This window comes from Barbatula barbatula (assembly GCF_947034865.1).
Source record: "Barbatula barbatula genome assembly, chromosome: 17".
NCBI lineage: Eukaryota > Metazoa > Chordata > Actinopteri > Cypriniformes > Nemacheilidae > Barbatula > Barbatula barbatula.
In genome coordinates, this window is record NC_136780.1 from 18,659,909 (window position 1) to 18,682,427 (window position 22,519).

The 22,519-nt window shown below is 41.4% G+C and overlaps 1 protein-coding gene across 2 annotated transcripts in view; it reads left to right on the plus strand.

Annotated features, from left to right (window-relative positions):
* Positions 1-1,877: 1,877 nt before the first annotated feature.
* The window catches only part of pacsin1a (protein kinase C and casein kinase substrate in neurons 1a), a 37,280-nt gene continuing 16,638 nt past the window's right edge, over positions 1,878-22,519 (plus strand). Inside the window, exons 1-2 of one of the 2 annotated variants that reach the window (XM_079477640.1) lie at positions 1,878-1,991; positions 21,420-21,543. In XM_079477640.1, coding sequence (XP_079333766.1) covers positions 21,484-21,543 — 60 coding nt within the window. In that variant the 5' untranslated portion in view covers positions 1,878-1,991; positions 21,420-21,483. Of the gene's footprint in view, positions 1,992-19,361; positions 19,498-21,419; positions 21,544-22,519 lie in introns of those variants that run through there. The other variant, XM_079477639.1, reaches the window with a different exon arrangement.

The following is a 22,519-nucleotide window of genomic DNA, read 5'->3' on the forward strand; positions in this document are numbered from 1 at the left end:
TTAAGGTCTGTAGCCTTCTGCCGAAACGCCCAGGGGAAGTCCACCGAAAGGAGAAGTCCGTTGCTCCGCGTCGTAAATCCAGCAGGTTACAAGTTTTCTCGAAGTCGAGTATCTCGTGTATCATCAGCAAACACAGGTTCCGAAGAACAAAGGATGAGTGAATGACCGCCCCCATCTTCCTTTATACCCGTATGTACGGGGCGGAGACTGGCGTGCGCGTGCCATTCGCCAAGCACATTGGCATTTTATAATTAATTATCTTGGAGAAGGTAAGTTCTCAAGATCAAACCCCAATCAGTCTCTCACAACGTCGAGAGACCGACTGAAGGGGAACACAAATTGTACAGGTGTTGGTTGGACATAGTTCTCAAATGACAGCATACTATCGAATAAAATGCCAAGATTCTTTGCTGAAGATGAGGGTTTTATGTAACATCAATAGTCAAGCAGTATTCTTGGTTGTTATGTATGGCGGTTTTCGGTCCAATAAGTAATACTTCAGTTTTGTCTGAGTTCAGTAATAAGAAATTGTTACTCATCCACTTTTTTATATCAACTATGCATTCCATTATTCAATGGAACTGCTGTGTTTCATGAGGCTTTGAGGATATATAAAGTCCTTCCATGCTGTACGAAATACCTCTAATTTAGTTTTATCAAAGTTGCCCCCCCCCCCCTTTTTCGGGCGGCGTTCTTTAGAGTGTGTTTATTTTACCATTAGTTTTATTTTGTTTAAAACTAAATATGAACTTTATTACGATGTTTAGGTTTTGAAAAAACGCAGATAATCTTTTCTGTTGTTCGGACCTGTTTTCTCCAGTTCGTTTTCTAGTAATAAATGCAAATTAAAACATTTTATATGAAATTTGTGAGAAATGTTGTCAGATGTTCACAGAAATAAAAAAATATATAATTTTACCAAAATACATTATTATAAGAAAAAAAATACTTCTGAAATGGTCTCTTAATTTTTCTTCAGCTATGTGTGGTTGGGGTATATGCCCACTCAGGATATCTGCTAGCCCACCCTATGCACACACAGCGTGGTGGTTATCACAGTGAAGCACACATTTAAAATAAAATGTTTTAGAAACGCGTTAAGAGATTGAAGCATGATAGAGAACGAAGAAATTCACTCAGATATAGCAAACATTCAGTATATAAACATAATTTATACGTTTATATATATATATATATATATATATATATATACCTGTGTATATCAGTTATTAGTTTTTAATATTTTGTTGGTTATTTTTGTTTTTGACTTTTGCTAATGTGTTTTTTACCGATCCATCTAAAATTCTTCTCAAAGCTGAACTGAAATTGATAATGACTGGATTAGATGATCTAGTTTTATGAATATTTTTTATTCCTGCTATGGAAAGTCAACGGGGAACATTTTTTGGGAGAACTATTCATTTAAATACATTTCATTACGGTCAGTGTCCCTGTGAACGCACTTCAGAACCGCGGACAGCAGCCATTAAATGAGCAAAGCAGTGAACTGTGCTGAGGACCGAAGGAACTGCCGGAGGCTCAGGGCCAGTTACTGTTAAAACATCCCTCTCCTGATTATTATTTCATGATTTTACATCAACCCACTGTTTAGATTAAAATCTTTTTAGACGACGGTGCAAGATGACACATATCAGTCTTGGTTTGAAAGCTAATATAAAACATAAAAACGGTAAGAGATCATGCCTACGCAGCAGCCAACTGGAAAAGCATATCAACAAACGATAGTAAAAAACACAAGACGTAAATGACCCTTTGCCTTGTTTTTACAAGCTTGGAGGAAAAAGCGTCATCGTTGCCGGTGGTTCCCTAGCGTTGAAATCACGCATGTGAATGACAACTCAACCCCTCCCATCGGCGGAGAATGCGCGAGGACATCGTGATCCGGTGGATGCGGAGGGACGCGCGCTCGGCTCGGGGTCACCTTCTATCACTGCGAAAGAGGAAAGTGCGCACACATACGTCAGTTTTAGGTAGGAAACAATATAATACTTTCATGCTATGGCACAAGGTGAATGTGGTTGTATCGAGCAAATTGTAACTGCGCATCATTGCTCGACGTGTTTTTGTCCGGTAATCTCCTTGTTTTAATAACATGCACGGTGGTTTTGCCGCTTGTTTTGCGGTTTTGTTTGCGCACGGCACGAAACGTCGGGGCTGTCATGTTAAGTTCCGATGTTTATACGAAGAAACTGTAATAAATCGAGCGATTCGGTCGCGTGTTAGCAGTGCGCTTTACTGACCTTACTTGGGGGTATGAAATGTTCACGTATCGGCCATCCAGATATGTTTAAAATGAAAATCCCTGACGCCACACTTCAGCTTTTACAGTCGACGTGAAAAATCCCAGCAACGCCATTATTGTGATCTAGAATGATTAATGCAAAGATTTATGTTTTCAAGATAACGGTTAATGCCCTAATGCTTTCACATAGCCTACTGTAGATGTGGAGGAGGGTTCAAAATAACGTCGCCGATCTAGTCCATAACAGCATCAATGTGCCTCGACTAAATCATGGAACACGTTTTCTATCAAAAGCAAGAGCAAAAAATATAAGCGGTAAAATCGAAGAAAGGCATCCGGCTGGTTGTTACATAACAGCTGGCAACGCAAACACTCTTTTTCTGTTCTCGTCTTCGCTGAAAATCATAGTTTATGGTTTTAATGACTTCGTTCCGTGTATTCTCTTCATTTGGGATCTGTCATGTTACTGACGTAATTAACGAAAAGCTTATTTTTACACGTAACGTTTTGAAGCTAAATCTTCAATACAGCTCCACAAGACTGAAGGATTTAAGCATTTGACGCGCCCCCTTGCGTCGTACAATCCATGTTTATACAGATCAAAATTTTGCTATAGCCAAACATATTATTCTTTAATAGTCGAGAACAGAAACAGACTTTCAGGCGTCTTGCTCCTTTGGGAAACCGCATTGTAGAATTGAAACACTTTGCAGGAACGTTGTGTGATGCATGTTCAGAAACGACCACAAGAGTGGTGTGGTGTGGTCTGGTCTGGTCTGGTCAAGTCAACTTTATTTATATAGTGCTTTTTACAATTTTCATGGTCAATCAGGCACATTTACAGTATGTAGTCTAGTAATGTATCTGTTATCTAGTTGTTGTTGTTGTTGTTGTTGTTTAAACAAAGGCATACTCTATACCAGGGGTATCCAACCCTGCTCCTGGAAGGTCCTGAAGATTTCAGCTTCAATCCCAATCAAACGCACTTGAACCATCTAATCAGAGGTGTTCAGGGTTGCTTCATAATTCCAAGCAGGTGTGTTTGAGCAGGGTTGGAGCTGCAGTTTGCTCTGTAGTAGATCTCCAGGAGCAGGGCTGGAGATCCCTACTCTATACCATGTAATTATGTTAATGAAATAGTTTATAAATAGTGTTTTTCACTTATTTAACTTACCCAAAACATATGTGAAGAACATGGTGATCATTTTAAATATCCATTAGTTTTTCATGGGTTTATCATATAGTTTGTGGTTGTGCCCGGAGCTGTCCGGGGTTCTGAAATATAAACACTTTCATTATTAAATCATAAAGTAAAACAGTTGTAAATTATAGAAAACACCCAACAATATCCTTAAATGACGTACTTTACACCATGGGATCACTATGTAGTAGCCTATACAGACTTGTACACAACACAGCTTTATGCTTCGCACACTTGCTTGTCACACAGGCGAAGAATTAAACTTGCTTACTTCCTCTTCGTCATTGCTATCAATGTGTGCTCGGCAAGACTGTTAATGTGCCTGATCGCCACCAAGTCGTGTTTTACTGTAACTTCAACAAAAGCGCAAATCCCATTGTTCAGCTAGGTTTTAACGCGGCACGTCAAACCAAAATAATGAATGTTGTGTACAAGCCTTACTCCGTTTTCTGTATAAAGTAAGGGTAGCCTCAAATAAAAACATTTCAACACATTCTGGATGAATATTTAAATGTATATGTTGCTGATAGAATTGAGTCCACACCTTAATTTTGCTGTTAAACATTTTTACTCCCAGTTAAAACAAAAAATATGCACATTGGAAAATCGTAAAGCCATACAAAAATGCAAATAAAATAATGTGTAACGTAAATAATGTTTTAATGTAACATTGCACCCTAAGGCCCACGCAGGTTTCACATAGAAGGCTCACATGTTTGAGCTGTCTTAACTGATATAAATTGGACTGACATATCTCACACATCAGTGCCACTGTTTGTCTCAAGATGAATGCATACATGTTTCTTTAATAAAGTCTCATAAAGTGATATTTTTTGCAACAATGTTTTGTATTGTATTTTGTTCTTTTGTGCACTTACATTCTTCCAGATTCTGTTTAATTCCAGAGAAACCAGTAATTTTATCCAGTGTGATATCCCTCCTCATTGCGTTCTACTCTGTTTCATTCAAAGCTCCTTAACAGCATCATCATGCTAAGCCTTGTCTGTGAAACCACACCTGTATGTTAGTGACGGGTTTTACTACATAACTGCTAACTAACCATAATATTTGCTATCAAATCTATATTCAATACTACAAGACCAGGAAATACTATTGTCTTAAAGCATGAGTACTCGGGCTTTGATGTTTAAACAGCTGTGGCCTAATGGTTAGAGCGTTGGGCTTGTGATCAGAAGGTTGCCGTTTCTAATCTCAGTGCCAGCAGGTCTTGACTGAAGGGCCCTTGAGCAAGACACCTTACCCCTGATTGCTCTGCAGTAATTTGCCACTGTATAAAACTACTTGTAAGTCGCTTTGGATAAAAGCGTCTGCCAAATGAATTAATGTAAATGTAAACAACCCTTAGTACGTTAATGTTAGTTACGTGACATTTGTGAGTCATATATGGGCCATTCTACAGAATCCGTACAAATGGCTCTCCCACATAAAAAACTAATTTACAAAGTATTCAAATCTTGTTTCTTTATCAAGAATAATAACTGTGGTGTCCCTCTCTCTAATGGCTACATAGTGGGTATATCGGTCTTATCGTTTTGAAGTAAATGTGTTCAAATGTCTGAAAATCTGTGTGTAACTTAAAGGAACGTCACTACCATACGGTCGAAAGTATTCAAAAATGGTCACTACCAAATCAGTTACGTCATCAGTGACGATCACAGTTCAGTGCGTGCAGTCCGACGAAATATACAGGTGTGTTTGTCTTTGTGCAGGTTTACGGCATAAACTCACAGATGTTGTTGTTATAACTTTTGACCCGTTGTTGAATGTACCGGTCTGTTACTGCGGGGGAGTACCCAAACATGACGCGGCACAGAAGGAAACGTGATTGGTTGCTTTACCTGTCAGTCATATGGACTCTTGGGCTTTGGCCAAATTTTGCAGATATACATTTTCCCTCATAAGTAAATTATTAGATATGAAACAGATTTTTTCACTGATATTTTGTTGTTATTAGTTCATATAAAATTAATGCAGATGGCAAGACACAAAGTTTACATGCAACAAACACAATTAAGTTGAATCATTTCTAAATGTAATCTCATATTTGTTATTAATAAGACGTATTTATATTTATTTTATGTGTAATATTAAACAGAACCAGACAAGGTGAGTTGTAGTATTCGGATAACCCTGAGTTTTGAGCAGTTGTTATCAGGAAACAACATACCTTGGAATGTTGCGACTGGCCAATCAGAATCAAATAGCAGTTATGACTACTGAATCCACTGTGAGGCAAGATGAAAACAAACAAACAAACATTAACAAAGAATAGAATTGACCTTAATAGGCATGGTATTATATGACAAACAGGTACACACCAAACAGTGGATTGGCATGAACAAAACTTTACAAAAGAAAATGGCATGTCCTAAACAGTTTCAATAAAATTAGAAACACACAATTCCTTCGAATATGGTGATGTATTTCTGTAGTACTGGAAATGGAAATGACTAAGGTAGTCTGACCATTAATTAAAGGGGGTGTTCCAATACTTTTGTACATATGGGGCGGTTTCCCGGTCAGGGATTAGGTTATGGCTGTCAGGACTCTGTCCTTCCTGTCTCGAGGTTTCTATCTCCCTGTGCAGAGTCATGACATTGCCGTGTCTTTAGGTATTTGTTTGGTTATGTGTGGAAACACGTGGCTTTTTGTTGTCAATTGGCGCCAAGTGTCCTCCTGTTATGTCTCTCAGCCCCGCCCTCCTGTCTCCATTAATCAGGTCATTTGTGTATGATTCCTCTCACCTGCTCCGTGTTCTCTCCTGTTCACTTTCATTTAGGGCTTCATTCCCGTCACCTGTTGCAACTCTCCCCGTGTAATTTCTCCTCATTAGTGTTTCCCTTTATATATCCCTAGTTTCTGTCCAACCATTCTGTGACAGAATGCACCGACCAAGAAGAACCCAGCAGGCAGCGATGTTCTAACAAAGGTCCCGTCAGCCTCGTCCCCTCTGTGGCATTCGCCAGGAGAACACAAACCTGGAGGACTATTTAGACACTCTGCAGTTAGTCCTACTGCTAGCAGCCCTGTCATCCTTAGGAATCTCAGGCTCCCCTCTCTGCTGGTTCCAATCCAACCTCTCCGGCAGATCATTAAAGGTGTCATGGAGGGGCTCGCTGTCCACTGCTCACCATATGATGACTGGGGTCCCTCAGGTATCGGTGCTTGGACCGCTGCTTTTTTTCCATCTATATGACATCCTTAGGACCCATCATATGGGCACACGGCTTCTCGTTTCACTGTTATGCTGACGACACCCAGATCTACATCTCGTTTCACCCAGATGATACCACTGTAGCAGCTCGCATAACAGCCTGCCTAGATGACATCTCAGCTTGGATTAAAGAGCATCACCTGCAGCTGAACCGGGCCAAGACAGAACTACTGTACGGTCCAACACGATCTCACCATCCAGCTTTGCAATTCCACTATCACTCCCCCCGAATCAGCCAGGAACCTTGGAGTCATAATTGATGAACAGCAGTCCTTCAATGATCACATTGCAAAGACAACGCGATCATGCTGATATGCCTTATTTAATATTCACAAGGTTAGACCCTACCTCACTGAGCATGCGGCACAACTCCTTGTCCAGGCCCTGGTAATCTCAATGTTGCACTACTGCAATGCTCCTCTTGCTGGTCTTCCTGCAAAGGCTATCAAACCACTTCAGCATGCCTCTTCTTCCAACAGCCCAAAAGGGCTCATGTGACACCCCTTTTAATCTCTCTCCACTGGCTTCAGGTTGAAGCCCGGATCAGATTCAAGTGATGTTTGCATACAGGACTATTACTGGGTCTGCGCCGGCATACTTTCACACCCTACAACACTCCTACACCCCGTCATGAACCCTGCGTTCAGCAAACGTGTGGTGCCTTGTAATGCCTTCTCATAAGGGCACTAAATCCCTCTCCCGCTCATTCTCCTTCACAACTCCTTCCTGGTGGAACATTCTTCCCAATGCGGTCCGGTCAACCACATCTCTCACAACCTTCAAAAAACTACTTAAAACACACCTCTTCGGCAAATACCTGACAGACAAAAAATAAAAAGCACAAACCCTCTTCTCTCAACAGGTAATGGTGTAGCTTTTGTTGAAACTAGTAACTTTGTATTAGCACCTAGCACTACTATCGCTCTTTGAATGACATTTCGCTTATTGCTCCCCGAACTCTTTGTAAGTCGCTTTGGATAAAAGCGTCTGCTAAATGACTAAATGTAAATGTACTGTGCTCAACGAGCGGGTGCTCCAGTGAGCCCCTCTCCCATCCAAAAGCACTCAAAGGCTGTCAGTCTCTCAGTAGCCTCGTGCAGCGGTCCCAGCCTGCAGTCAGAGCAGAGAGGAGACACACACTCCTCCGCGTCCAGGCTGCAAATGAATTGCGCATGCAAATGACCGCGCCGTTCCGCCCTGGCTTACTGAGCGGGTGTAAATGTAAATGTTCACTCACTCTCACACAAAAAAATCACTGCATTGAAATTGACTCACGACATAGCTCTCCATTCGCTCTTGTCGGGTCCCTTGCCAAGTTCGCTTGTGCCAGCTCCTTACTGAGTCCTTACTGCCAGTTATTTTTGACTCCATGCTAAACCAATCAGTGAAAATGATAAATCTCATCAAATTATGGCCGCTAAACTCTCGCTTGTTTGGGGTCCTCTGCCAGGAGATGGGGTCAGGGCACGAACAGCTGCTTCTGCACACTGAAGTTTGCTGGCTCTCCAGGGGGCGGGTGTTACAGCAGTTGTATGAGCTGCGAGAGGAGGTGAAGTGGTTTTTGACAGAAATCAAATCAGATCTGGAGAAGCATCTGGATGACACTATGTGGCTTGCATCTCTATCCTATTTGGTCGATATATTTGACCGCTTGAATGGCCTCAACCTGTCTTTGCAAGGCCACGAAACTCATATTTTGCTCCTTGCAGACAATGTTCACGCCTTCACACAAAAACTAGACCTCTGGCATGGCCGCATCAGTCGAGGGAACTGTGAAATGTTCCCCAGCCTTGCAGACTTTATCACTGATGCAGGCACGTCACACGATTTCTCCTCCCTATTTCAATCAGCGTCTGTCAGCTGTCAGCAAGAGAAAACAATTTGCGTACTTTAAAGAGGATTATCGCTCCTTTGCGTGGGTTCGAGATCCGTTTGTGTGCACAGCAATCAATTGATATGCAGGAACAGCTTATTAAGCTGAAGAGTGACAGTAGACTGAAGGAACTCTTTAGCTCCTGCCTTCTTTCGTCATTCTGGGCAGCATTGATGCAGCAATATCCTGAACTCTGTGACGTCGCCTTGAAGATTCTCCTTCCTTTAGCGTCGACGTATTTGTGTGAGGCAGGATTTTCAAAAATTATTGCACTCAAAACGAAATACCGCATTCGTGCACAAATCAAGGATGATTTGAGGCTATGTTTATCAAACATTGAGCCAAGAATTGAGGATCTTTGCAAGGCAAAGCAGGCTCAGGTCTCACATTAACATCACTTCTGTAAAAAATGCAGATGATGCCTACTATTAGGCCTAGTAATAATAACAATAATAAAGCATAAATTAATATCAGAGGTCTGGTGCCAATTCCCAATTATAGTAATAGCCTAGTAATGAAAATACTAGCACTTTGCACGATTGCAAAAGGTAGAAAACCCCTGATCTAAATCAACTACATGCATGCTAGACCCTATACCTACAAATCTACTGAAAGAGATGCTCCCAGAAATTATAGATCCTCTTCTTAGCATTATTAACTAATCTCACTAGGACATGTGCCTAAAGCATATAAAGTGGCTGTTATAAGGCCCCTTGTCAAAAAACCCAACTCGACCCTAGAGAACTAGTTAACTATAGACCTATATCGAATCTACCTTTCATATACAAAGTTCTGGAAAAAGTAGTCTAAACTCAATTATGTTCCTTCCTCCTAAGGAATAACATCAATGAAGATTTCCAGTCTGGATTTAGAGCACATCACAGTACAGGGAGTACATCACAGTACACGCCTTTGATTAGAGTTACAAATGACCTGCTTTTGGCGTTTGACCGAGGTTGTATTTCCTTATTGGGGCTGTGAGATCTCAGTGCTGCATTTGACACTATTGACCACAGCACGCTCTTACAAAGACTTGAATATTATGTCGGTATTTAGGGAATAGCTTTAAAATGGCTTAGATCTTATTTATCCGGCCGTTTTCAATATGTAGCAATAAACAATGAGGTGTCACGCAAATCGCAAGTCCAGTACGGTATACCACAGAGCTCAGTCTTAGGGCCTATGCTTTTCGCATTATACATGCTACCTCTAGGAGAGATAATAAAGCGACACAGAGTTAGCTTTCACTGTTATGCTGATGGTACTCAACTTTATATATCCTCGAAGCCTCATGAAACACAGCAGTTCCATCAAATAGTGGAATGCATAGTCGATATAAAAAAGTGGATGAGTAACAATTTCGTATTACTGAACTCAGACTAAACTGAAGTATTATTTATTGGACCGAAAACCACCATACGTAACAACCAAGAATACTGCTTAACTATTAATAGATGTTACATAAAACCCTCATCTTCAGCAAAGAATCTTGCCGTTTTATTCGATAGTACTCTGTCATTTGAGAAACAAGTTGCCAACACCTGTAAAGTTGCACTTTTCCAAAATAAAATTTTGATTAATGATAATCTTAAATCTAATTGTTTTTAGGCCTGGTTTCCCTCTGAGGTTTTTTTCTCCTCCACTGGAGTTTTGGGTTACTCGCCACCGTTTGCATATTGTTTTGCACTGGTTGCCTTTCCGGGGGGGCTAATTGAATTTTATAGTTTTATTTAATTAACACTGCATATAGGAATTTATAGTCTGTCTGATATTTGACCTGTGTTTTGACTTGCATAACCTTATATGTTTTGCTTATGGTCAATGTTTTCTTGTACAGCTGCTTTGTAACAATGAAAATGGTAAAAAGCGCTATATAAATAAAGCTGACTTGACTGACTTCAAGTCCCCGTCGGTCACGTCCAGTTGTTTCAAGTCCCCGCTGGTCTTGTCCAGTCATTTCAAGTCCCTGCCGGTCTCGTCCAGTTGTTTAGTGTCCTCTAGGGTTGGCCTCCCGTTCCATGACAATGGCAGGACTAGGCTTTATTTGCGCATTTAAGCAGTTTTTACAATCATGCATTACAAAAACCGTCACTGATGTTTATGTGAGACAAAACAAGGACACCGGTTTATTTTAAGATGCAAGTTTAAAGAGTTTTAAGAGCTGTTTTCAGTTTAGACAGCTCTCACATTTATTTTAGTCTAGGACTAGCTTAAACCCTGTACAGGAAACCACCCCATAGTGTTGTCAAATGTATCTATACTTCATTATCCTTCAATAATAAAAAACTTTTAAACCTTTAAACATCGGTGGTACTGAGTCAAGTCAGAATTAATATGCTGCTGAACAGGTTATTAAGTCAGGAACTTTTCATTGATGCACCAAGACGTTACACGCCATGCTGGTGCAGATCCGATGCACAGATTTGTGTACAGAAATACTTCAGACTTTGGTCACATCACAATAAGAACAAACTAAAGTTTGTGTGGAAGGAAACCCGGGCATTTAAAGTCATGGTTTCTTGATGAACAGTAGCATATTAACACTGTCGTTTCGAAAAATGGAACTTAAATGGGTGTGAACGCTGGAAAAGATAAGTAGGGAGGCGTGAGAGGGGCTCAGGAGAAAGTGATCCATATGAGTATTTATTTTTAAAAAACACAAGTATAATTGTTCTAGTTAACATACAAAAGTTACCGCTGTAGCACTAGTGCTATCAAAAGAATACACGAGGGAACTGCATGTGGTAACTCTCAACGTGGTACGTTTATTGAACTGCAAGAACATCACAAAAAACCAGAACACCACCGAACTAGAGTCCCGGCTCCGCCTACTTAAAGGGGCCGTAAAGCTTCTCTCTCAGTGAATACTGTAGGTGAATTATGTCAGCAAGTCCATCGTGTGTGTGGCGCTTGCATCTGCCACTACACAGGTCCCCCCAGAATTCACCAACAGCGGCCACATCAGCTTGTTAGGGAACCGAACTTGTCTGCCAGAACGTGTGAAAGAATGCGGCTCAGGGGCCGATGGCGCAGGTAAAGCGGGCTGGGAAACCTCCCTGGAGACTGTACTCTTGTGAATGGACGGTCGACCCCGCTTAGGTGCCCGAGCAGGAACCAGTGGGCAGCCTCGTGCTCCATGAGCTGGCTTGAGTCGGTCGACCGTAACTCGTTCTGGACGACCTCCAATATCAACCAGGAAAGTCTTATCTCCAGCCTCCAGTACGCGAAATGGCCCATCGTAAGGAGGGCGCAAGGAGTGTCGGCGAGCGTCACAGCGAATAAATACAAAATCAGCCGTAGATAGGTCTCGGGGTATCCAGGACTGCCCCATGCCGTGTTGCGATGTGGGCACCGGCCGAAAAGCCTTAATCTTGTCAACAAGGGTAGACCGTTCAGCGAGCGGGCTCCATGGTTCAGTGCTGGGTGGAATGAAGTCGCCTGGGACACGCAGCGGCTGACCATACACCAATTCTGCCGAAGAGGTTTGCAGCTCTTCCTTAGGAGCGGTCCGTAGACCCAGAAGGACCCAGGGCAAACGCTCGACCCATCTGTCGTCCGTTAGACTGGCCCTCAAAGCCGTCTTAAGAGAGCGGTGAAAACGTTCACAAAGGCCATTGGCCTGCGGGTGGAACGCCGTAGTACGATGGAGCTGCACTCCGAGGATGCGGGCCACCTCCGACCACAACTCTGACGTGAACTGCGGGCCACGGTCCGAAGACATGTCTCCAGGGGTGCCGAAACGTGCCACCCAATTGGCAATGAAAGCCCGTGCCACACTGTCTGTGGTTGTCGAGGTCAATGGAACTGCCTCCGGCCACCTGGTAGTCCGATCCACCATGGTGAGAAGGTGAGTGAACCCCTGGGAGGGCGGTAATGGACCCACCAGGTCGATGTTGACATGTTCGAAACGTCGCTCAGGTACCACAAATGTCTCCAAGGGTGCTTTGACGTGCCTTTGTATTTTAGCACGCTGGCATTCCACGCAAGCAGCGACCCAGTCCCGAACATCTTTTTTTAAACCATGCCACACATACTTCGATGAGACCAACTGCTGCGAAGCTCTCCGCCCTGGGTGTGACAAACTGTGGACCTTATCGAAAACAAGGCGCCGCCACTGCATGGGTAGAACTGGGCGAGGGTTGCCCGTGGAGACATCGCACATTAGTGTCACACCTGCCTCAGTAAAAATGACATCAGCAATTGTCAGACTTGAGTCAGCCGTCCTGTATGCCTGTACCTGGGGGTCGGACTGTTGGTCTGCAGCCAAACGGACAAAGTCCATACCCAGATGCACTGCTTGCACTGTAGCTCTTGAAAGGCAATCTGCCACAACGTTGCTTTTTCCGTCAATGTGCTGGATATCCGTTGTGAACTCAGAAACGAAAGCCAAGTGACGTTGCTGGCGGGTCGACCAAGGCTCGGAAACTTTTGCCATTGCGTGAACCAAGGGCTTGTGGTCCACAAATGCTGTAAATGCACGGCCCTCCAGAAAGAAACGAAAGTGTCTGACAGCTAGGTATAGGGCGAGCAACTCTCTGTCAAATGTACTGTACTTCCGCTCGTTGGGGCGTAGTTGACGGCTGAAAAATGCCAGGGGCTGCCAAACACCTCCTATAAGCTGCTCGTGTACTGCACCTACAGCCCAGTCTGAGGCATCGGTGGAGATAGCGATAGGAGCGCCAGGAACAGGGTGAGATAGCATGGTTGCTTGAGTTAGAGCTTGCTTAGTGTCCACAAAAGACTTGGTCATCTCCTCCGACCAGGTGATCGGTTTTGCTTTGCTGTGTCCTTTGACGGCGCCGTACAAAGGTCGCATGAGCTCAGCGGCCCGAGGAATGAAACGGTGATAAAAATTGACCATCCCCAGAAATTCTTGCAGCGCTTTGATAGTGTGGGGCACAGGGAACCGTTCGATGGCGTCCACTTTGTTTGGTAGCGGGAAAGCCCCCATGTCTGTTACTCGGTGACCAAGAAAGTCGATGGCCCCCAGGCCAAAATGACACTTGGCAGGGTTAATTATTAAACCGTGTTGACTGAGTCGGGCAAAAAGCAAGCGTAGATGAGTGAGATGTTCGTGTGCGGAGGAACTGGCGATCAGGATGTCATCTAAATACACAAATATAAAGTCCAAATCCCGTAAGATTGAGTCCATCATGCGCTGAAATGTTTGGGCCGCATTCTTGAGGCCAAAAGGCATCCGCAAAAACTCAAAAAGGCCAAACGGTGTTATCACAGCTGTTTTGGGGATGTCCTCATGGAAAACTGGTACCTGATGGTATCCACGCACCAGATCCACTTTGGAGAAGATGGTTGCCCCTGCCAGGCGCGCTGAAAAATCCTGAATGTGAGGAACGGGGTATCGGTCAGGCGTGGTGACATCATTGAGCCGACGATAATCCCCGCACGGGCGGTAACCACCATCAGTTTTGGGGACTATATGTAGGGGTGAGGCCCAAGGACTGTTGGAGCGTCGCACAATTCCCAGGTTTTCCATGTTAGTAAACTCCGCCTGAGCTGCTGCCATCTTTTCAGGATGCAAGCGTCGGGCTCGGGCATGCACTGGGGGTCCAGACGTCAAAATATGGTGTACAACCCCATGGCTAGCTGAGGCTGATGAGAAAGTGGGTTTGGTGAGATTGGGAAATTCACTGAGTATTCGAGCAAACTCGCACTCCACGGTCAACGCGCTAGAGAGTGTGGTTGTTGCAAAAGTGCTTCGTGAACAAGGCAACACATTGAAACCTTCCGCAGTGACTAAGCAACAGTTCTTTACATCTACCAAAAGTCCATAAGAGCACAGAAAATCTGCGCCCAGGAGGGGCCTGCTCACATCTGCTAAAACAAACTCCCATGTAAAACGTTGTCCATTGAAACACAGCGGGACTAGCCGTGTCCCATACGTCTTAATTTTACCTTCGTTGGCCGCTTCGAGCGGTGTGCCAGTTTCGCCGGATCGTCTGTCCACAGGTGATGCCGGAATCACGCTAACTTGTGCTCCTGTGTCACACAAGAAATGTCGGCTGGATAGCGAATCCGTGATGAAAAGGAGATATTCAGCATTATGTGTCACTACGCTGCTGACTGTTGGGATTCCTCGGCTCCCACTGAACGTGCAAGGGGCACGACATTTCTTGGCTTTTGCTCCGAAACGGGCGTGAAAGTAACAAAGTCCGTGATCGCCTGGCTGCCGTGCGGGAAACGATGGCCGTACGTCTGGACAGCGCTCTGCAGCTCTCGTTACGGGATACACAAACGTGGCCGTTGAGTCATTAGCCGTGAATTTGTGCGAAGCTGTGTGATATTCGTCCGCCAGCTGCGCTAGTTCTCTGTAATCAGTCACCGTGCTGTTTGCGAGAGAGGTGCGAACGTTCAAAGGCAACTGTTGTAGGAACAATTCTTTAAACAGAAAACATGGTTTATGCTCACCGAGCAATGCCAGCATGTGATCCATCAATTCGGACGGCCGGGAATCTCCGAGACCCGGCAGCGAGAGCAAACGACGTGCTCTGTCAGTCTCTGATAAACTGAAAGTCTTTAGCAGGTAAGCCTTTAGCGCAGCGTATTTGTGTCGTTCTGGGGGATTTTCCAGGATGCTTAACGCTCGTGCGGCTGTGGAACTGTTGAGAGCTGCGACCACATAGTAGTATCTCGTGTCGTCCGCGGTTATCTCTCGTAAAGCGAACTGAGCCTCGGCTTGAGCGAACCACACAGACGCTTGTTGCTCCCAAAACTCCGGAAGCTTAAGCGATACAGCATTCGTCGACATTTTGCGTTAATAGTTCTGACTCGGGGTCACCAATGTAGCACTAGTGCTATCAAAAGAATACACGAGGGAACTGCATGTGGTAACTCTCAACGTGGTACGTTTATTGAACTGCAAGAACATCACAAAAAACCAGAACACCACCGAACTAGAGTCCCGGCTCCGCCTACTTAAAGGGGCCGTAAAGCTTCTCTCTCAGTGAATACTGTAGGTGAATTATGTCAGCAAGTCCATCGTGTGTGTGGCGCTTGCATCTGCCACTACACCGCATTTGAAGAGATGGACAGTCCTCAGGTCACGGTACCACATTCTCAGCAAACAGTACGTCCTGAAGACGTATCCAGTTAGTCTTCATTTGGTCAGACGTTCATGCGGACGTCTTGGTAAAGTACTGTTTTTGGATCTTGGCCAAAGTCCCAGAAACATTGAGGTCATGTCCTCAATTAGCGTCATGGTCATTTCTATTTTTTAGTTATTATTTGGAAAATGTATAATTAAATTATGTTATAATGTTTATATAATTTATCATTTGTGGACAGGTCTGTAACAATCGGACAGTGTGCCTGCAGCGTACCTCCGGCCTGTTGTTAACAGACTTAGGAGCCAACTTTAACTGAGGAACGCTTGCCTTTTTTTTACAAGAACATGTAAGACAAACCTGTTTACACTGGTGTTTGGGGTCAATATGACCCCAACAATTGATGAAGTAATTGTATATATTTATATATTTTAATCATATAAATAATATATATTTTTTCTTAACTTCTCATCTATACAATCATTCGGGGAGATATAAAGTACTTTTGTACCTATTAACCACAACATTCCTCAATTACACCATTAGCTTGAATGTGAACTTAAATTTTTATGAAAAAAACACTTACACGATTGTCCAAATTTAATTGAAGTTGTTTCTGGATATTGATGTAGAACAGTCATGCTCAATTGGTGGACCGCGGGCCGGATCCGGACCATTGCTTTGTTCCATCTGGACCACGAGACATAGCCTAATAAACCATTTAAAACATTTGACTATTTCGGCTGTTTAAATTTAGCCGCGAGTCTACACAACAGAGAATCGCATCACACACACTCTCAGGAACATTTAAGTAATTGATCTTTTGCCGTTATATCCTATTATATCTTTATCTAGCGGCAAACAAGCTTCCCTGTGAAAACCCAGAATAAAGTCTCATAATCGTATTAATTATTAGATAACAAGCATCAAAGATAAATTTCAAGCATTAATTTTCATACATTTTCATAAAGATTTCAATCTTTAATATCGCAACATTCAGTAAATATTGAAGACATTGTTGTTATATTTTCAAAGAATATTTTGTAGGATGATTTTATGTAAGAAACAGTTAAAAGACTTTTGCTGGGTTTTCACAAAGGAGTCACATTTTAGAATGAACAAAGTTCTAATTGGAAAATTATTTAAATTTGGGTGTTCTGTTATGAATGGCATGGAAATGCTAATTTAGTTAATAAATAGGTTTTCTGTTTATGATGAGAGCATTTTAATTGTTAAACTAAATTAGATGTTTGTATGTTGTCAGAAGTTTTGATTTATGTACAAATATGAATTGTTAGACTTCTATAAAAAGGGCATTCCCCTTAAGCCACAGAGCCTACAAGACATACATACATACGGTGGATATCAAAATATTAAAGAAATTGCCTGCTAAAAGATAATGTATTATAAATATATACAGTGGGTAAAATAAGCATTGAACACGTCACCATTTTTCTCTCAGTAAATATATTTTTCAAGTGCCGTTGAAAAGGAATTTTCACCAGATGTTGGTAACAGTGATTGTGATCCCGTTTAAGAAAGAAATAGTTTTGATCAACAGAGGGCCATAGAGAGCCATTCATTTTAATAGATGTGGCCAACTGCTGATATCACAACTTTCGTGATACATTTTTTAAATGTATGTACTGTATATATAAACATTAGAAAATGCATTAAAAATAAATATTCTTTGAAATAGTCCGATTTTTTAGTTTTTGATGCAGTATTTTATACAAAATGCCACAGATCTCATCCCTTTACATTTCATTCTGCATGTAGGGCTGACTTTATTCGCTAATTTCTACACAAGTGCTCATACCTCTGTGTGAGTGTGGGTGTGTGAGTGAGTGAATGAGCATGTCTTTTCTACATTTTCGCATTTTCAATACCAAATTTGTAAAAATGTGGATAGAAAATGTAGACAAATTATTATTTATTCCGCTGAGATGAAGGGAACCATTTTTTTAAACTAAGGAAAATTTTATATTGACCCCAAGGACAGGTTGAGGGGGCAAAAAGTAGATTATGAAAATCTTCAAGACAGTCGAAATATGATCACATAACAAAATATGTTTTTTTCATTTGCTGTGCCAGATGACCCACACATTCTTTACTACCACATTACATTTGATTCTTTAAATCTCCAGTCATATGACCTGCACAATCACTGCCTGGCCTATCAGGCTGCATGTGATGTGGAATCTATCTCCTGGCATGCTGTTAGATGTGCAGCCTCTTAGATCTGCTTAGATAATGGACTTTAGCCAGATCTCACCTGTATGATCACATTCAACACTTCAAACATCCTTTCCATGATGTGACGAGCGAGTGTGTGCCATGTAAAACAAAATGTCCTCAAAAAAGCTTCCCCATTTGTGCAGTAGCATTCAACCTAATTATTAATTTGTATGCAAATATAGATATAATTAAAGCGGGCAAAATAAGTATTGAACACGTCACTATTTTTCTCAGTAAATACATTTCTCAGGGTGCTGTCGAACTGAAACTTTCACCAGATGTCGGTAACAATCCAAATAATCAATACATACAAAGAAAACAAAACAAATAAGTTCACAAATTAAGTTTGTATAATAAAATGGAATGAGACAGGGAAGTATTGAGTATTGATCACACGAAGAATGGGAGGTGCAAGTAAAAGGAATAATCAGAAGAGTGTTCCAAGAGCCAAGGACCACTTGTGGAGAACTTCAGAAAGACCTGCAATTAACAAGTACAATTGTTTCAAAGAAAACAATAAGTAAAGCACTCAACGGCAGTGGCCTGTATGAACGCTCACCACACAAGACTCCATTGCTGAAGGAAAAACATGTTAAAGCTTGTTTAAGTTTTGCTGCACAACATTTAGACAAATAAATGAAATACTGGGAGAATATACTCTGGTCTTTGGATGCCATAATACACACTATGTTTGGAGGTCAAATGGCACTGCATATCACCCCAAAAACAACATACCAACAGTGAAGATTGGAGGTTGGAGCGTTATGGGCATGCGACTAATTTCTCCATACATCTTGAAGCTGTCATTACCAAAGGCTTTTATTCAAAGTTTTAAATACATTTCAGTAAGCGTGTTCAATACTTTTCCCCGGTGTCATTCTATTTTATTACATAAAACTTAATTTGTGGATGTATTTGTATTATCTGGTGAAAATTTTATGTCAACAGCACCTTGAGAAATATATTTGCTGAGAAATATGGTGCTTGTTCAATATTTATTTTTCTGTGTATCACACTTAGGAAAAGTGGAAATGAAATGTTAATTTTATATCAATTATCCAAATCTAAACCTCATGGATGCGATCTAGAATTGGAATTGATTATTTGATTTTGTGAATATGTTAATTATGACAGTGACTTTTCTTTCTGCTTCTCCCGCAATGCCCGCCCCCATCGGCAAATTATATAATTTCCCCTAAATGAAGCTTTAAAGAAACTTTACGTAGCTCTGCACCTCTTAATTGAGATTCTTGGAAGAAAATACTGAGTGTTTACCCAGTGGATAAAATATTTCTTTGTGTTTGCAATCTGTATGGGCTAATATATTGTTGCATTGTTACAGATAACATTTCCTCATTTAATCTTAATCTTAACTGCTTTACTTTTCTTCAAACAAAGCGACAGCTTTCCTTTACATATTCCCTAATGCAGTACTATCCTCTGATCCGTCTCTCGCTCCTCCCCATAACCCATTGCCTCATGTCATCTAAGCCATTCAAGTGGAACACTTCAGGATTATCCTGCTACTGTACATGAGCTGTAGAGCAGCTGAAGCCGTGTTTTCATATCTGGATTGTTGTACCTTTATAAAACAACGTCATTTGTTTGTAAATGGAGTCACTGTTGGTAAGTTTTATTAAACCAAAGAGAAAGATCATCTTCCTGCGCTACTTTATGGGTGAAAGAAAAGTGGTTCGTTTTCTGCCACCTGTTTCTCTCAAGGGCATTGTGGTGCTTTCCATGACTGATGTAAATTTGTAATCTGTCAATGTCAATGAACGTGTGAATGATCTTGATGTAATATTACATTTGGTGTCATGTCTATTTTGACACATCTACACTGTTTTATCCTTGATAGGGTCAGCTTCATGGAAGGATATTTATTCAATTACTGTATATACTATGGCAGTGGTTCTCAACCTGGTAAGGCAAAGGGAACCACATTTTCTCATCGTCATCAAGCCACGACCCACTAAAAAATACTAAAATACTATCAGAAATTTGTGACTTATTACAAATACTGATAAATAAACAGCCTTAGTTAAGGTGAAGGATATGAAAGAGCAGTCCCAATCTGGTTTTTTTATGAAATTGTTGGTTTGAGTCACCACCGTAGTATGAACATAAACAGAGTAACACAAACCGAAAATAACATGGCATGTTGCGGTTATGGAAACAAAAGTTACCATGGTGGATACTCCATACTAACATGAACTGGTACATGAATAATGCCTTCATGTAAATCCTTCTCAGCTAAAACAAGAAAGAACTAGTTATGTGATTTTTAGGTACTTTACTTTTATTTCACACGTTGCATGCCATGCTCGTAGTTTATTTCGCGCTTCAGTGAAGACAGCGTGCACCACTGCATTAGTGTGAGTAATAGCACACTGTATGACGTCTCACTCGCTCAGGCATCTGCCATCAGCTTTCATGCACGTCTTTCAAAATAAAAGTCTCACATCAGAAAAAACATTTTAAATTAAGGTTTTGTTGTTGTTGATGTTGTTGCTTAGACTTTGAACTTGAACACTTAGAACTTGCCTTACCAGTTGAGAAACACTGTACTATGGTATCCCTCATTATGTCAATAATCAATATTTCAAATATATCAATATTTAAAGGCAAATAATCACAAAATAAATCACAAAATTGAATTCAAAGCACTTTTGGGTCTTCTTACCCACATGCATTTACTCAGAGGTCACTTTTTGAATGTTATATGTAACTTAATGTGAAGTTTTGCCACTCAGTTGTCTTCATTTGGTACTTTCCATCCGTACATAATATAATACGCTTTAAACTGAGAATTCTGTCATCATTTTGTTCCTTTTAAAGGTACATAGTGCTTTTGGCCTAGTCCACACGTACAAATGTATTTTTATAAAGTATAGAGTGTTTCCTTCTTAGTGCGTCCACACGAAAATGCAAAAACACGCTATAAAGCGCATGCCAATCCAACAGGAGCCATTGTAACCCAAACCAGAAAGCAGTGTTGGCCAATCAGAAGCCTGGAATCCTTCCTCAACCATAGGAGATTCCAACGTCATATGCCAAATCTCCGTTTCTTAAAATCTTTTCAGTGACCGTGTACTGCGTGCGCTTTTAACACTGCAGCTCTGATTTATATACATTTTAAATATCTTCACAGGTGTTAGACATGGTCTGTTTGTTAAATATTAATAGTTACAATGATGGAAAAAATATTTCAGCAGAAGCATTGAAAAAAGACCAGAATTTGGAAATCACAACAACATCCCCCCAAACAAATTAAAATGACGTAAACACAACATAATATCTAAGTGCAATGGACTCAAAATGATAAGTAAGAAAATGCAGTGAAGAATACCCATAAGCCCTTGTGCCTAAATGTTTTGATTATTCATGCTTTTGTTAATAGGAAGAATGCTCTTTTGAGTTTTAATGATGTTATTTTGTTGTCAACAATAGGTTTCAATGAAGGCTTTCGTAAACACCCTTTTTGCCTGTTTAACACCCCGTATTTTCCCCACCAATAATACAATTGCTTGTGTGTCACTCTTTTTCAGCACTTGAGAAAGTCTGCTTTTCTCCAGACACGTTCTTCAGTCTTGATTCACGGCACCGTGCACCATGTCGGGCTCTTATGATGAATCCTCTGCTGCTGATGAGGCCATGGACAGCTTTTGGGAGGTACAAACTGCACCATTTCCTTCCTTTGCATGCTAGACTGCCAGGACATTCAAGATGTTGTCAATAGTTGTGTTGTGCTGTAAAACAGAGGGATGTTGTGTTCGCAGTATCAGGATCTGCCAGTGCGCTCACAATGAGCTCTGTTAAGACAACAGTGACAGTCTGTGATGTTGCCAGAGCCCTTCACACCAGCATACGACAGCCTGAATATCATGTCTTTATAATGCCAAAGTAATGGCCAATCTTGTCAGTCCTCAGATATGGATGCAGAGTTTATACTCAGTGTTGAGTGGATACTCGCTTTGGATAAAAACGTCTGCTAAATGATTAAATGTAAATGTAAATACTCCAGCAGAGTATTTACTCTGCTGGAGTATGAGAAATGAGAACATTTCTCATTTCTGAAACAGCCAAAGATTTTAGTTGAATCTCTCGATACTTTGCTTTGGTTTTTGGAGTGTCCAACAACAAGTTTACGTAAATACACTTTCATTTTCTAATAATAGGCAGTTATTGTTAACTCACTTCTTGACTGACTCTTAAATGTTTTGTTCGGCGATTCATCTGTCTAATCCCCTCCTTTCTGTCAGCCCACTCTGATCTAATTTGGTCAGATGGTCAAGTCTGCTGTGATTGGCCTAGCATGTGCAGTGTCGCAAATGGACCGTATGAGGCATTACACAAAGTGCGGCCAATCTGACTTGGAACTGAAATTAGAACCAAAGATGACTTGTTCGCGTGATTCAGAGTCGACTTCTTTTTCCCAAGCCAATAAATTTGATAATCGTTCACTTTAGGCTTTACAACTTGGCAGACTGCTCACATTCACACACAGCAACATTACACACTGCATGAAATGTCATTTTAAATTGAAATGCCAATCTTTGAGAAACTAAATCAATTTACTATAATTGAATGAACACAAGAAAGAATAGAAGTATATAACAGAAGAAGAGCAGATATTTTCGCAAGAAAA